The sequence below is a fragment of the Cryphonectria parasitica genome, assembly GCF_011745365.1.
Source record: "Cryphonectria parasitica EP155 unplaced genomic scaffold M406scaffold_2, whole genome shotgun sequence".
Lineage (NCBI taxonomy): Eukaryota > Fungi > Ascomycota > Sordariomycetes > Diaporthales > Cryphonectriaceae > Cryphonectria > Cryphonectria parasitica.
Window position 1 is genome coordinate 2737098 of NW_024468910.1, and position 12631 is coordinate 2749728.

General features: G+C 51.3%; 3 protein-coding genes across 3 annotated transcripts; 1 reads left to right on the forward strand and 2 right to left on the reverse strand.

Annotated features, from left to right (window-relative positions):
• Positions 1–555: 555 nt before the first annotated feature.
• Positions 556–1380, reverse strand: M406DRAFT_44432 (uncharacterized protein; the record flags this gene model as incomplete). The annotated part of the gene is made up of 1 exon (XM_040924247.1): positions 556–1380. The coding sequence occupies one exon, from the start codon at positions 1378–1380 to the stop codon at positions 556–558; it is 825 nt and encodes a 274-aa protein (XP_040779651.1).
• Positions 1381–2062: 682 nt separating this feature from the next.
• On the forward strand, positions 2063–2883 carry M406DRAFT_251469 (uncharacterized protein; the record flags this gene model as incomplete). The annotated part of the gene is made up of 4 exons (XM_040916765.1): positions 2063–2111; positions 2231–2420; positions 2637–2691; positions 2776–2883. The coding sequence occupies 4 exons, from the start codon at positions 2063–2065 to the stop codon at positions 2881–2883; spliced, it is 402 nt and encodes a 133-aa protein (XP_040779652.1).
• A 175-nt stretch (positions 2884–3058) lies between these two features.
• On the reverse strand, positions 3059–4186 carry M406DRAFT_354973 (uncharacterized protein). Its single transcript, XM_040923047.1, has 2 exons — positions 3913–4186; positions 3059–3822 (listed from the first exon to the last, which is right to left on the reverse strand). The coding sequence occupies exons 1-2, from the start codon at positions 3937–3939 to the stop codon at positions 3604–3606; spliced, it is 246 nt and encodes an 81-aa protein (XP_040779653.1). The 5' UTR covers positions 3940–4186; the 3' UTR covers positions 3059–3603.
• Between the last annotated feature and the right edge of the window lie 8445 nt (positions 4187–12631).

Below are 12631 nucleotides of genomic sequence, written 5' to 3' on the forward strand. Positions count from 1 at the left end.
GTTCAACCAAGTCCTGCATGAAATGGTATCACACTTTTAAACCGCGAGAGGCCTTCTCCACGCAGAACCGCCATCAAAATTTGCAACGAAAGAGGAGTTCCAGGATCAACGCGTGGTCTTGGTGGCGAACTGCATTATGGCGAACATAGTGCCGTCCCGCCTCGTCGGGCAGCTCAATCTGGAGGGCTCGTCTCGGGTCGGAGCGGGGCAGGCTCTGCCTACTGCGTAGAATCGCTAGGGACAGACCTAGCTATGTCGAGGTTGTCGGGCCCGACCACCAGCGAGGTCAACATCGACCGGTCCAGCATAGAGGTTCAGTCGTGACCTGTTCGGACCCAGCCTTTTTTTTTGCTTCCACGGAACTGACGGTGGCCCCTTCGTGCCAACACCCCTGGGTCCTCGATGAAAGACGTAGAGTCTCATTGGGTAGACATGGTCTCTCCAGTATGATAAACTGCTTGCCTCGACCAGGCTTCCGATTCCGCACTGCTCTAGTGAGGTTACAGAGCCATATTTGTCTGCGCTCTTATCTTCAATGTCGCTCGAATATTCGTCTCAAGGAGTACCGTCTCGGTTGTTAGGCGTTTCTTCCCGGTCGACCTCCATCTGGCCCTCCGATCCGTCCTCGTCGTCATCACGGCCATTCCTCTCAACATCATTCCTCCTCTCTCCACCGTCTCCGTTCTCGCTGCCACGACCGTCTTCCTCCATGTGCGCGTCCTGGTCCTTCTTCTCCTCTACCTCGCCCTCGTCGTCCTCCTCCAGAAGATCCTCAATATCGCCAAGCGGGCTGACCCTCGGCTCCAGCTCATCCAAATCCTCCAGCAGGTCGCGGCTCGGCATCTTCCACAGGCTCGTGCCGCAAACCCTGTCCTTGACGAGCAGGTCGTCGACAAACTCGTCCATGTACGTCAAGGTGGTGCCGGCGCGGCCCTTGCGGCGTAGTTTCCTGCGGTCCTCGAGGTAGGGCTCCAGCAGGGTGTAGACGTCGCGGGCGCGGCGGGTCAGGCGGATGTAGAAGATGGCGAGGGCGCGGAGGTACTTGAAGCGGTCGCCGCCGAAGCGGAGGTACTCGCGCAGGACATCGTCGGGCGGCGCGAGCTGCAGCAGCTTGAAGGCGAGGCACAGGAACGGGGTGGGCCGCTGGGCGGAGCCGTATGTGCCACCTATGAAGTGCACGTGGTCGACGACACGGTCGACAATGTCGGCCTCGTTGACGGCGAAGCACTGCTCTTTGAAGAAGTACGAGTCGACTATGCGCTCGCGCACAGCCTTCTCCATGATGGTTGCCGGGTTGAGGCCATTGGGCGCGAGGGTGGCGCTGCTACCACGCTCGTCAAGAAAACGCCGCTCGTCGGCGCGGTGAGTTCGCTCGCTCATCTTGGGGAGGACGTCGGTCGTGGGATGGGGAGGGTTGGGAAGAAGTTCCTTCTCGTTGCCGGCTTAGTCGATGTCGAGTTTTGCCAGGAGGTGCCGAGACCAGACCAGCAGCAACAGCAACAGTGCAAGGTCGAATTAGGACTGTCCCAACAGCGTGGATGGCGTTGACCGTCTGATCGAGTCAGGCGGATCAAGAAGGCTTTGTACCCCGTCCCGTAGCTCGATTGCTTCCCCAGATTTTTTCTCGGCTGCGAACAAGGTCTGGATGCAAATATGCACGATGCACGATTGCACGCCATCTAAAAGCTGCAAGCTCCTGCAGAAGGGCGGGTCCCCCACCAAGGATGTACTGTACCGCCTATAAGTTGGAGGGTAGGTCTTATCGATAAGACTAACAGCAGCTCGTTGCTGTGGTGGCCTTGTTTGTTAGATTGCCTTATTGGGGAGGTGACGCAACCCACACCACCCCCCACGCACAGCCCCAGCCACCGGGGTTTCCCGCCCGTTGAATCTTCACGCGACGGATTCCATTTCATCAGCAGCAAAACAATCCAACTTGCTACACCCTCCCGTCTCGATGTTCGTTTAACTTTCGTTTAATTTTCCCGTCTCATCCCGCTTCGATGTCATACCTCTACACGCCTTGTGTATAAAGAACAACGCCAAATATAAACAATAAATCATGTTACTCACGTCGTCACAAGTTTCCGTCGCCATATCCTCCGCCATTGGTAAGTGCTGCTGCTTCCTCCCTCTCCCTTTGGGAATTCATATGTTGGTAATTACACCCATTTATTCATTCATAATGCCCCCGACTGACGTACCAACTCTTTCTTTGCATCAAAAACAGTCGTTGCCTTCACGGCTGCGCTGTTCCTCAGCGGCTATGTCATCCAGCAGAGGACCGTACGCCACCTGCGCGCTGCAATCAGGCCCGACTCGTCGCCGCAGATATACCTTCCCGACCGATTCCGAGATGACACGACCGAGCTGGCCGACGGGACGATTGTCATGCTGGACGAGTACGGCCGGCCGGTGAGGTTGAAGTCAGGACGAATCAGCATCGGAAAGGGCTCTGCTGCTGCTCCTGCCCACGTCGAAGAGATGGGCAACAGCGAGGACAACAATGAGCTTGATGAGATCATCGAAATTGAAGTCCAGGAGACACTACCAGAGCTCACGGACAAACAAGGCCAGGTTGTGTTTGCCGACGACAGCGCTGCACCCAGTTGGGTGGACGGTGACGAGGTCCGCAGGCAAGAAGAGGAGCAACAAGAACAAGAACAGCAACGACCAGCTCAGGAAAAGCCGGTCCAGGCGCCGCAGCCAGCACCATGGGAACTCAGACGGGAGGATCTGCCCGAGGATCATTCTGCTCCGAGCCCAAGCGGGGAGGGCGAGAAGCCCATCAGCAGGGCAGAGCGCAGGAGGCTGATCAAGGAAGAGATCCAAAGGCTGTCGCAGGGCGAGGAGCCCCTTTACTACCAGCGACGGCTATGGTGAGGAAAGTGATGTGGGACCTGAAATGGAAATTGCAAGAGGTTGGGCGGTCTTAATCTTTCTTGCAGCGAGTACATTGCTTGGGCATCTGTGTCACAACGCTGGCTTAGATACAGCTCTTCACTGCATGTATGTGTATATATGGGATCACAAGGGCCACGCTGACGGATCAAGAATTAACGAATTGATGTCTCATGACTGTTACTATTCCTTTTTGAAAACCTCCAATCAGTCTGATGCAATCTGCTTAGCCGATTTCCATTGTCCTCCTGTTCCCTCTTTCCCCGACTCATGGATTATTTTGATACTGATTATTCGATCCCGTGTCCAGCACAGAAGCTTCTTGATCGTTACAAAACCAGTAACTCAAGATGATTTCTTCTTCTTCTGAAACATGACCGCACCCAAAAAGCAACGAGAAAAAATCCCAGATCCAGACTCCAAGTGACAAATGACCTCGCAATTTTGAGAATTCCATGACCGACCCATTGATTGATTCCCAGTAGTACACCTCGTTGCGGCCATCCCATTTGCGCCTTTGCAAGTCAACCCCGTGCCCCGTTTGTACCTTCTGCCGGGCAGATGGATGGGACCCCAATCCACAGAATAGCCCTCCTGCGGTGTGGGGGTTGACTTGACGTCATTTCATATCGTGATAATTGTTGATGTTCCTTTTAGCTTCTCTGGTGGCCTGACGAGACTGAAGAGGAGCGAAGAGCCCATTCAGTTCTTGTATCGAGGGTCAACCCGGACAGTCCTGCCTGATGACGACTCGTGGGGACGGTGGTGATGTCTCCTGGGAACTTCGATGGCGGAGCCTTTGGAGCGGTGGGCGTCCTCGGGCAGCAGGCCGTCACTCATCGAGGCGCCGCTTTTGAGGGAGAGGCACAGCTTGCAGCGATCGCCGAAACGGCTGACGACATTGTGGCAGTTGACGGAGCCCTGTGTAGGTTGGTAGGGTTAGTCTTGATACTGTCGTGGTGGCGATGATGTCGATGCCTCTTGACTTTGTTCACCAAACTTGCAACTTACATAGTAGTTTGCACAATATGAAGACATCTTGTGGCGGGGTTTCGTGGTTTGTGAGATGTGATGGAAATGAAGATCGATCAACGGATCTCGATCGCTTGATGGTATATGAAGGCGAGCCGGGTCATCCAACTTGGTAAAGTGAGGGTGTGATCCAAGACAGCTGGTGGCGGGACGATGTCACTCTTCCTATATGGAGAGAGAAGCAGAGTTGGATGGGGTGGATGGAATCAAAGAATATGAGGTTGTATTGCACCGGTTTTACTGCTTGGCAGTGATATAATAGAAAGATGGAGGGAGGGAAGGAAAAGAAGCGAGGGAGAGAGAGGGCAGGAGGTTAGAAAATCATTCCTGGAGCTTTCCTTCCTTTATGTATACCAGCCCTTCTCTCCCTCCTGCCCTCTTGTCTCTTTTTTCCTCTACTCAAAGGGAGGACAGGGCAAGAAGTAAGACCAAAATACGCCCAGACGGCACCTAGTAAACGATAGTACACAGACAAGTACCAATGAGAAAAACAAGTAATAAAAAAAAAAGGCCCCTCAGAGGCTCGAGTCAGGGGGGGCCCGGGAAAGGCAAAGAAGAAGGGAAAAAAAGCAAACAATGAGGTCCATCCCATTCCTCACCCAAATCACTCGAGCTTGTTCTCCTTACTCCCTGGTCGCGACACACACACACACACACCCACCCATCCTGACACCCACACCCCCCTACCATAGTACATCGCCACACCCACCACACAACCGGGAAGCCGTTCAGGGTCTGCCCGTGTTTGACGTGATGCAGTGTAAAGTCTAGACGCCTCCCTAGCCCCGTCCCGTCAAGCGTGAACACTATCCCTGTCCGACACCATCTTTTCATGTCCCCGCTTTTCTTTTCACTTTTTTCTTCCTTTGGTCATTTTTCTATACTACGATAACATACTGATAATACACGTTCCCCTCAGCGGTAAGAGAGTCTTGCGTGTACACATACGAGCCTTTCCCACCAACAGTTTCCCTCCACGATTGGGAACACGCATGGCTGATGTCATTCCCATTTTGGCAACTCCAGATCTGTACTATAATTAACAGTAGGCTGTGCGATACTCCGCAAACACGCGTGGACCCAATCGATGCCGCCTTCGCTCATCGTCATAGAGAGAGAAATAAGGAGAAGGGGAAGAGAGCTTGCGCCTCTGGTGGCAGGCAGCACGAGTAGGGCTGGAACTCTTTTCTAACTGTGATCAGTGCCGGTTTTGATTACCCTTAAACCGGCCCGAAGACAGCACACAATAGTACTGCACGACGGAGATATCTACGGTGAATTTTTTTTGGAGGGAGATGAGACATTTGCTCATACGAACGCTGATCCCATCCCTGGTGCTCTGCTACAGGAAGTAGTTCCCGACCCGCGACGTCTGCCTTTTGTCCTGATGCGGCAGCGGAATCAATTTTCTCTCCTGTACGTATGTCTTGTCTCTCTGTCTCTCACACGCGCTTCTCTTTCACTCTGTTTTTCCCACCTCTCTCTGCACGCAGTGTCCTCTTCTCTCAATTGCAAGGTCATACCCTCCGTACCAATCCCTAGTAGGCACAGAAGACGTCAAAGAAGCATCCGAAAGTCCTCCTTCTTTCGGCCATGTTTCGTCGGTAAACTCTGCCGAGACGAAGAGGCTGCGCACAACACACATCTAGCTCGCTCGAGACGCGCACCCTAGCGCGACTCCACAGTCTTGCCGTGGCTTTTTATGCTTTGCTTGGGCGGGAAGCAAGGCCTGGGTTGTGCTTGTAAAGCCCGATGGGGCCTCTTTCGGTCCGTGTCTGCATGCGTGAAAGCTTGACGACGTGGGTCCAGGAGGCCTTTGCTTGTCTGCTCGGTTAGTTGATCTGATAGAAGGAGGGTGGGAACCCTGACCCTACCAACCCAATGGCCTATTATTATAGTAGTACACTGTGGACACTTATACTAAGTGGCGTAGCACTGCTATCATAACCCTTGGATAGAATACCCGTGGAGCCTGTTCGTATAATATGATGCCCAATGTGGCCCACGGTTTCCCTCGTGAGGGAAGCCTCATGTCTGAGTGGGAAGTTGTCTTGCCTTTTGTCATTTTCTCTCTCTTCTTCTATCTCTCCCCTCGTAGTATGCGGTGTCGCGACGTCGTCTCGGACTCAGACTACGACCACCAATCCTCCTCGGGTTGCAGGTTTGTGGGACCCTCAATGCGTCGACCGTCAGGGCCAACAGGAGCTGGGAGAGGGATTCTTGCTTCTGGTCGCGCAACCAACCTGCCGCGCCATGTTAGACATGTTACTAGTCTTATCAACAACGCCTCAGAGCGAGCCAGACAGCATGTCTAGCGAATAGGGAACGGGCTTTCTCTTGTCTGTCTGCCTCAGCTTCATACTGTAGTACAAAGCACGGTACTAAGGCCTAGGCCTGTGATACTCGGGACTCAGTCCACCTCTTGTGGGACCCGCGATTTGCTGGGCGGAGACTCTTCACCAAGTACTAATTATATAGCGTTCAAGATTAGGGCTATGGGTCTTTTACCCTCGGCTTTCAGCTGCTCGATTGACCACCAAATCATCATATCACCTTACATGTACAAGTGAAACAATTCTGACCGATATGATGAGATCTTCCATCTGTAATATACTCTATCTGTTGATCTTGAAAAAACTTTTCTTAGACTATAACATGTTTTATGTACAATCACGAATGTTGACGAGCCGTCTGAGGGATTACACTCTTGGCATGAACCAAACAGGCCCTGTGTCAGCAACAGGTGCCCAGACACTCGGGATTCTGGCTGTTGCGGTTCCTCCCGCATGGATGCATTCGGTGTAGAGTTGCATCCCTCTCCTCCTGTGACAGGCTCTGTCTGGTGCGTGAGTTTTGAGACCAAGGGACATCCCAAACGTTCACTCACAGATCTCTTCTGTCTGTTACATCAGTTAGTAGCCAAGCAAAGCAGCCAAGCAGCGAACGAGAACTCTTGGCTGTACTTCCGTGGTGGTTAGTCAACTGCTCAAGCTGCTGCCCGCTAACAGTTCCTTTGTCATGATCGGTTGTTGCCCGCCAGGCATCAAAAACATGAATCAGTTCAACGACAGCCCAGATCTTGTCGAGTCAAGGAGAGCTCCAAAAATAGGCGAGCTTCCGACGTCATTCGTCTATCCGATTGCTGTTTGCATCATCCCCAACGGTCATGCTCTTTATTGCTCTTCCCAACTGTCTGTTGTGCGGACATTGTGTGGGCAACGGCTCCTCAACATTCATCATAGCGGCGCAGTATTGACACATATGCACGCATGCGTACGTCTTAAAAGCTCAAGAAAGCGGATCCCTTGACGGTGATAATGATATAAAGTAACACAATTAAGGTATGTGCTTAGGTAAGTGATCTATTTCAGTTCTCCCTAATATGAGAGCTCAATCTAACTTGACTAGAATAAACATATCACCTAAGAACGACACGCCACTCCCTCATCACAAGCATATGACTTTTCGAGAAAAAGACGAACGGCCTGTCTCATGTCTCATGCCGGACAGCCTTCCCAGCCTACCAGCCTGCAGTACTTGGAAAGTCTGGCGAGCCATGTTGCATTGACCTGCTCTGACACTACATTAGCCTACAGTGCACAGCATACACCGGGTTGGAAGTTTATCATCACTGGTGGTCTTGCGCCGCATTGGTGGGGTTAAACTCTGTAAGCCCCGAGGTGAACGAAATCTGGTAAGATAAAAGGGCAATGCATGGGCCTGGGCTGGTGCAAGCCAGGTTCTGGACCTTGGAAAGATCAGCACTACCATGGTACCTTCAAAGTTCAGTCCCCCGTCACCGTTGTGTCTGAAAGAGAGAGAAAAGAAGAAGACAAGTTCTGATTCTGTACATTGTCTCTCCTTCTCTTGTGCACTCTGTGAGGTTTCCCTATTACGTCTCTGAGACAGTGACATTCCTCGCCTAATTCGGAAATCACGATTCCAAAAAGGTAAAATCTTAAACACGGTGGAGTCCCCAAAGAACCTCTACGAATAGTTAGGCCTGTGCGTGAACCATCATGATACAAGCTCGGTTCCCGCCAGCCCTTGGTTCAAACAAAACAAAAAATGGCTGGCCTCATCCTCCTCCTTCTTCTTCTCCTCGTTCCTTCCCCTCGGCCCCACAAACTCAACACTATCCTTACACCTCGGATCGACCTCCCCCGCCGTCTCGCAACGCAAACGAATGCGGAAACCGGCAACCACCTCCTGACGGGGGGGCCCTTTTCAGGAACCCGTTTTTTTTTTTTTATATAATCCGGATCACGATCCACCCAGCTCGCACATACGATGTTGCAGAGTCTGGTCCGCTATTATGACTATATCCTTGGCGTCCCAGCCTTTTGTTTTTGAGCGGTAGGGTCCAGGAGTCAGGATACACGGAGCAAAGGTATTTGGAAATTGAAAATTGTTGGACCTCGATGCAAACAGGCCGCTTCAACAATAAAGAAAAATTGACGAGTTCGTCTATGTTGGCCAATAATTACGTACTTGGACCGTTCATGGGCTCATCACTCCTCAATCTTCGTATTTCTCTGGTCTGTCTGTAACTTCGTGTGTCTCTTCCAGCCGTAATTTACGTACTCCATGTCGGAATCGAGTGAGAGGTGGAAAGGCTGGCTCCGATTTCCAGCGTCACACCAATCTTGAGCTTAAGCTTGATTCATCTGATCCTCGACATGTCGTTCTTGAAAATCCAGATGAAGCAAATGACTAACAAGACATCCATCATGTGTAACGTTGTCATGCTAGAGCAAGTAGTCAAGAGAATGCAGGGTTATACTTTGTTTATTTTCATTCGTGTTCTTTTGGCCTTCCTTTTCTTTTCTTTTCCTGTTTTCCCTCCCCTAGTCGAGTGGTCACCTGATGCTCATGCAATGCGAGCGGCGAACCCACCTCGAAGAGACATTGTAACCGTTTTCCACAAACAAACCCGTCATGATCTCACAGTCCGGAGATAGACTATTGAAAGAGGAAGAAACGGAGGAATTTTGAAGGGAAAATGGATACATGAAGTTGTGGTCAATCGTTCCACCTACATCATGTTTCCATATGTGTCTTGCGATCTATACAAGTCCACATAGCGCTGGGGCCGCCGAGGTGCCCAAACCGCTTCCTCGACCACTCACAAAAATCGATAGTCTCGAAAAAGAAACCTCAAAGGCCGTTTTGTGTAACCTGAAAAAGGCACTGTAAGAACGCACTACCACCGGACTTCTTTCTCCTTCTTCCACCCCCCGGGGCGGTCTTGCCCTGTGACTTGACATCTTGGTCGTCCGCACAATGTGTTTGGCCCGCCCCGGGGAAGGCACCCGTAATACTGCGTGAAACGGTCCAGGGGGAGAAATTCATCAAAGCCTGTTCTTCGGGAATTGCGAGGCTCTGTGCAACGTGGAGGATGTCGTATGGATGGAACATAAGCTCGGGGTAAAGTTGCTATATAGCAACATAGAAGGAAGTCACCCCATATTGTCCGTCTAGTCTGTAGGCCCAAGGGTGGGTGCGGAGAAGTCAAGGGGATTCGCTGCATGAAGACATGACGAGGTCACCTTGTGGCACACCTGGGCAGACAACTCTTGAAAAATAGAGTTTGTGACTCTGAGGACATCTCTGTGCATACTGCAGAAAAGCGGTGAAGGAACAAAAAGCTTAAAGGTTATCTTGGTTCCTTGCCAAGGTGTAATTATTACAGAATTACAATCCTCTTAATGTCCAGACTCCTTTGAAAGCTCTCGTTGTGTTCTTCACCCACTGTCACACCGGCAATGCAAAGCCTTTTTAGAGGACAAGAAGCTGGCATACATGCAATATTCATGATGTCCTTGAAGCACTGATTACTTCTGCCCCAGCCTGCTGTCTGTCTACGTGGAGGAGACTCCTGAAACACCAGCTGGCCAAATGTACAATAATGTAATTATCACATCATCTAGACACAGAAGGGGCGGAAAGAAGGGCCGACGTCAAATAAGGAAACAAGACTGTGAAGTCCAAGATTCGATATCACATTCACTGCTAAAGAGATACCCGGCAAAGGACGACAATGCTGCTGCTACTGCTGCTGCGTGCTTGCTCGCTGCTGCTGGCGAAAACACCCCCATCCCAACCAAATGTCTTGTGAAGAAACCAAAGAATAAAAACAACATCCCCACCAAAGATAAGGTTTGAAGTCAGTCAAACAGACAGCCAAGAACCACAAATCCATCCATCAGTAATGATGTCGAATGATATTATGCCCAAAGCTCAACATGATCACCGCTGGTTTTGATCCGTTCCATCATCTCTAATCGAAATGGAAAAGAAGACAGAAACCGAATACTGTGAACTGTCAAAATGCCCTGCTCCCTCATCATCGTCCGTGGGGGTGATATGTTCGGAGCCATCTCCTGTGAGTGTCAGAGTCCTTGCGATGATAATAACGATATATCTTCATCCACCGGACTCCTGTTCGACACCAGCCGCCGTGTCTCCCTCCCAATTATCCGGCCGACTGCGCGCCAATCCCTCGTCTATTAGACCCCGCACCCCTCCTCCAAAAAAATTGCAGTAGCCATGGTATGTTTCAGATGAAGATGGAGAGTGTAGGGGATGGATGAGATCAAACCGCCCGTACTATCTCAGAAAAGAGCCGTATTCTCAAAAGTGCTCATCTACCTGGCCTTGTGAGTAGATAGATTTTCCGCCATGGCAGACAGATAGATTAGGGTCGAAATTGTCCTCGGATCGAGCAGCCGGTGCTCTGGATCCCAGGCACCCCATGAGGGGCAGCGGCGCTTCATTTGCAATGTCTTGCTCGCATGCCGGTGACAAGCACGTCGGTGAGGAGCCGTAGTAGCCCATCATAGGACTATTGTGCAAGTCTCGAGTGGTAGCCACCAGTAGGTGTGGATGCCTTTTCTCCTATGCCGTCGGGCATGACACTCTTGCGTTGTTGGCTCTTCCAAAAATCCATGGCCTCGACGATATCCTCGCCCTTCTCGTCTTCATATGCGAACAAGATCTGCGGCGGGTGTCAGTACAAGCTTCGTCTTGTCGCCGGAATTGTAAAATAACTTGATGCAAGAACAATAACAACAACAAGAAGAAGAAAAAGAAGAAGAAGAAAAAGCTGTAGCTTACCTCATGTGTGCTACTATGCAGCATCCGAATGTTCTTATGAGGAACGATGTGCACGGCGCCGGACTCAATGTTTCGGAGCTCAATGAAGTTGGGCTCAAAGGCCAGGATCCACGGGTAGGAGAGCGCAAAACTGTGCGGTGTACCCTCCCAATCGATTCTCCACTCGGGTCGTGCCCTCCATCCGTTGCGATTAACAAAGAATGAGAACTCAGAGTAGTTGAGAAGGAACTCGCCGTTGAGACGCTCGATGTGGATTGGCTTGACGCCCTCCTTCCGTGCCACAAAGTCAAGGGAGGTGTCAGCCTGATCGAGGAGGGACTGTGTCTCAAGCGTCTCTAGGGACACGACCTCGAAGCCGCGGGCGCATGCTACACACAGCTTGGACTTGAGGAAGTGGACCGAGGTGGACTCGGTAGGGATATAGAACTCCTTGAACGGCTTGAGCTCGTCTTGGCCGGCATTGAACATCTTGGTGAACCCCTTCTGCTTCTTGCTCTTAGACATGGCATCGTTGGGCTCGTATACCTTGATGGTCGTCGACAGGGTCGTGGGCTTCACACAGCACACCAGGTGCCTGCCCATAGAGATCCCGGCCTTGAAGTAGCTGCAGTGGCTTTGGATCTTCTTGGGTTTCTTGGACAGGGCTGACTCGTTCGGATCGAGAGCTGCCAGGTTGTACGAGATGAGTGACTTGTTGGAGAGCACCAGCAGGAGCTGGTACTCCTCCAGCGCATCGATCTGCGTGACGTTGGTTGCTTCCAGGATCTTACGCGGCTGACCGCCAGACTTGCGGTCCGACACGTAAATTCCAGCATCCGTACCGTATATCAATTTTCTGCCACCATCTATATAATCGGATCGTTAGTCGCAAAGAACCTTTGTTGGCAGCAGCGCATAGCAAAGAGTTAGTAGTGGTAGCAAAAGTAGTAGTGACGTACCAAACGGAGCAACACAGTTGACCTTATTAGTGCCTGTGAAGAAGCCATGCGACAGAACGGACGTGTTGAGGAAGTCGACACGAGCTCTCAGTTTCTGCTGAGCAGCATCGATAAACTCGAGCCACTTTTGTCGACCCGTCTGTGTGGACGCATACAGGGTCAACTCATATCCGTTCTTGCCCATGTGCTTGAAGGTGATAGGCCAGCCCTCTCCCTTCTTGCCGCTCTCGGTCCGTATGGTAGGCAGCAGGCTTGATGCGGACCGCTTGACCGTTCCCGATGGGATGACCTCCTCCATCTCCTTAATAGAAAGAAGTTCAAGAGGGATTGGCTGTATATCAATTTATATTAGCCAAGTTTTCTTTTCTTCTCTTGTTCCTCTGGTGGGAAAAAAGGGGGGAGGGGGCCAAAGGTTGATTTGTGCTTCTTTATCTTACCCGTCGGTATGCTTTAACCTCTTCGGCCTTGCCGACCTGTTTTATCCTCACCAGCAAGACGGCATGGTCGAACAGAAAAGCTGTTATCTCGCTGTTCTCAGTAGCGGATTTCTTGAAGTTGCTCTTAAACACTAGCTCACGTCCCTCGTCCGTCAGCTTCAGATCGACCCTCTCGTTGGGCCTGAACTTGAGCTGGTCGTGCAGACG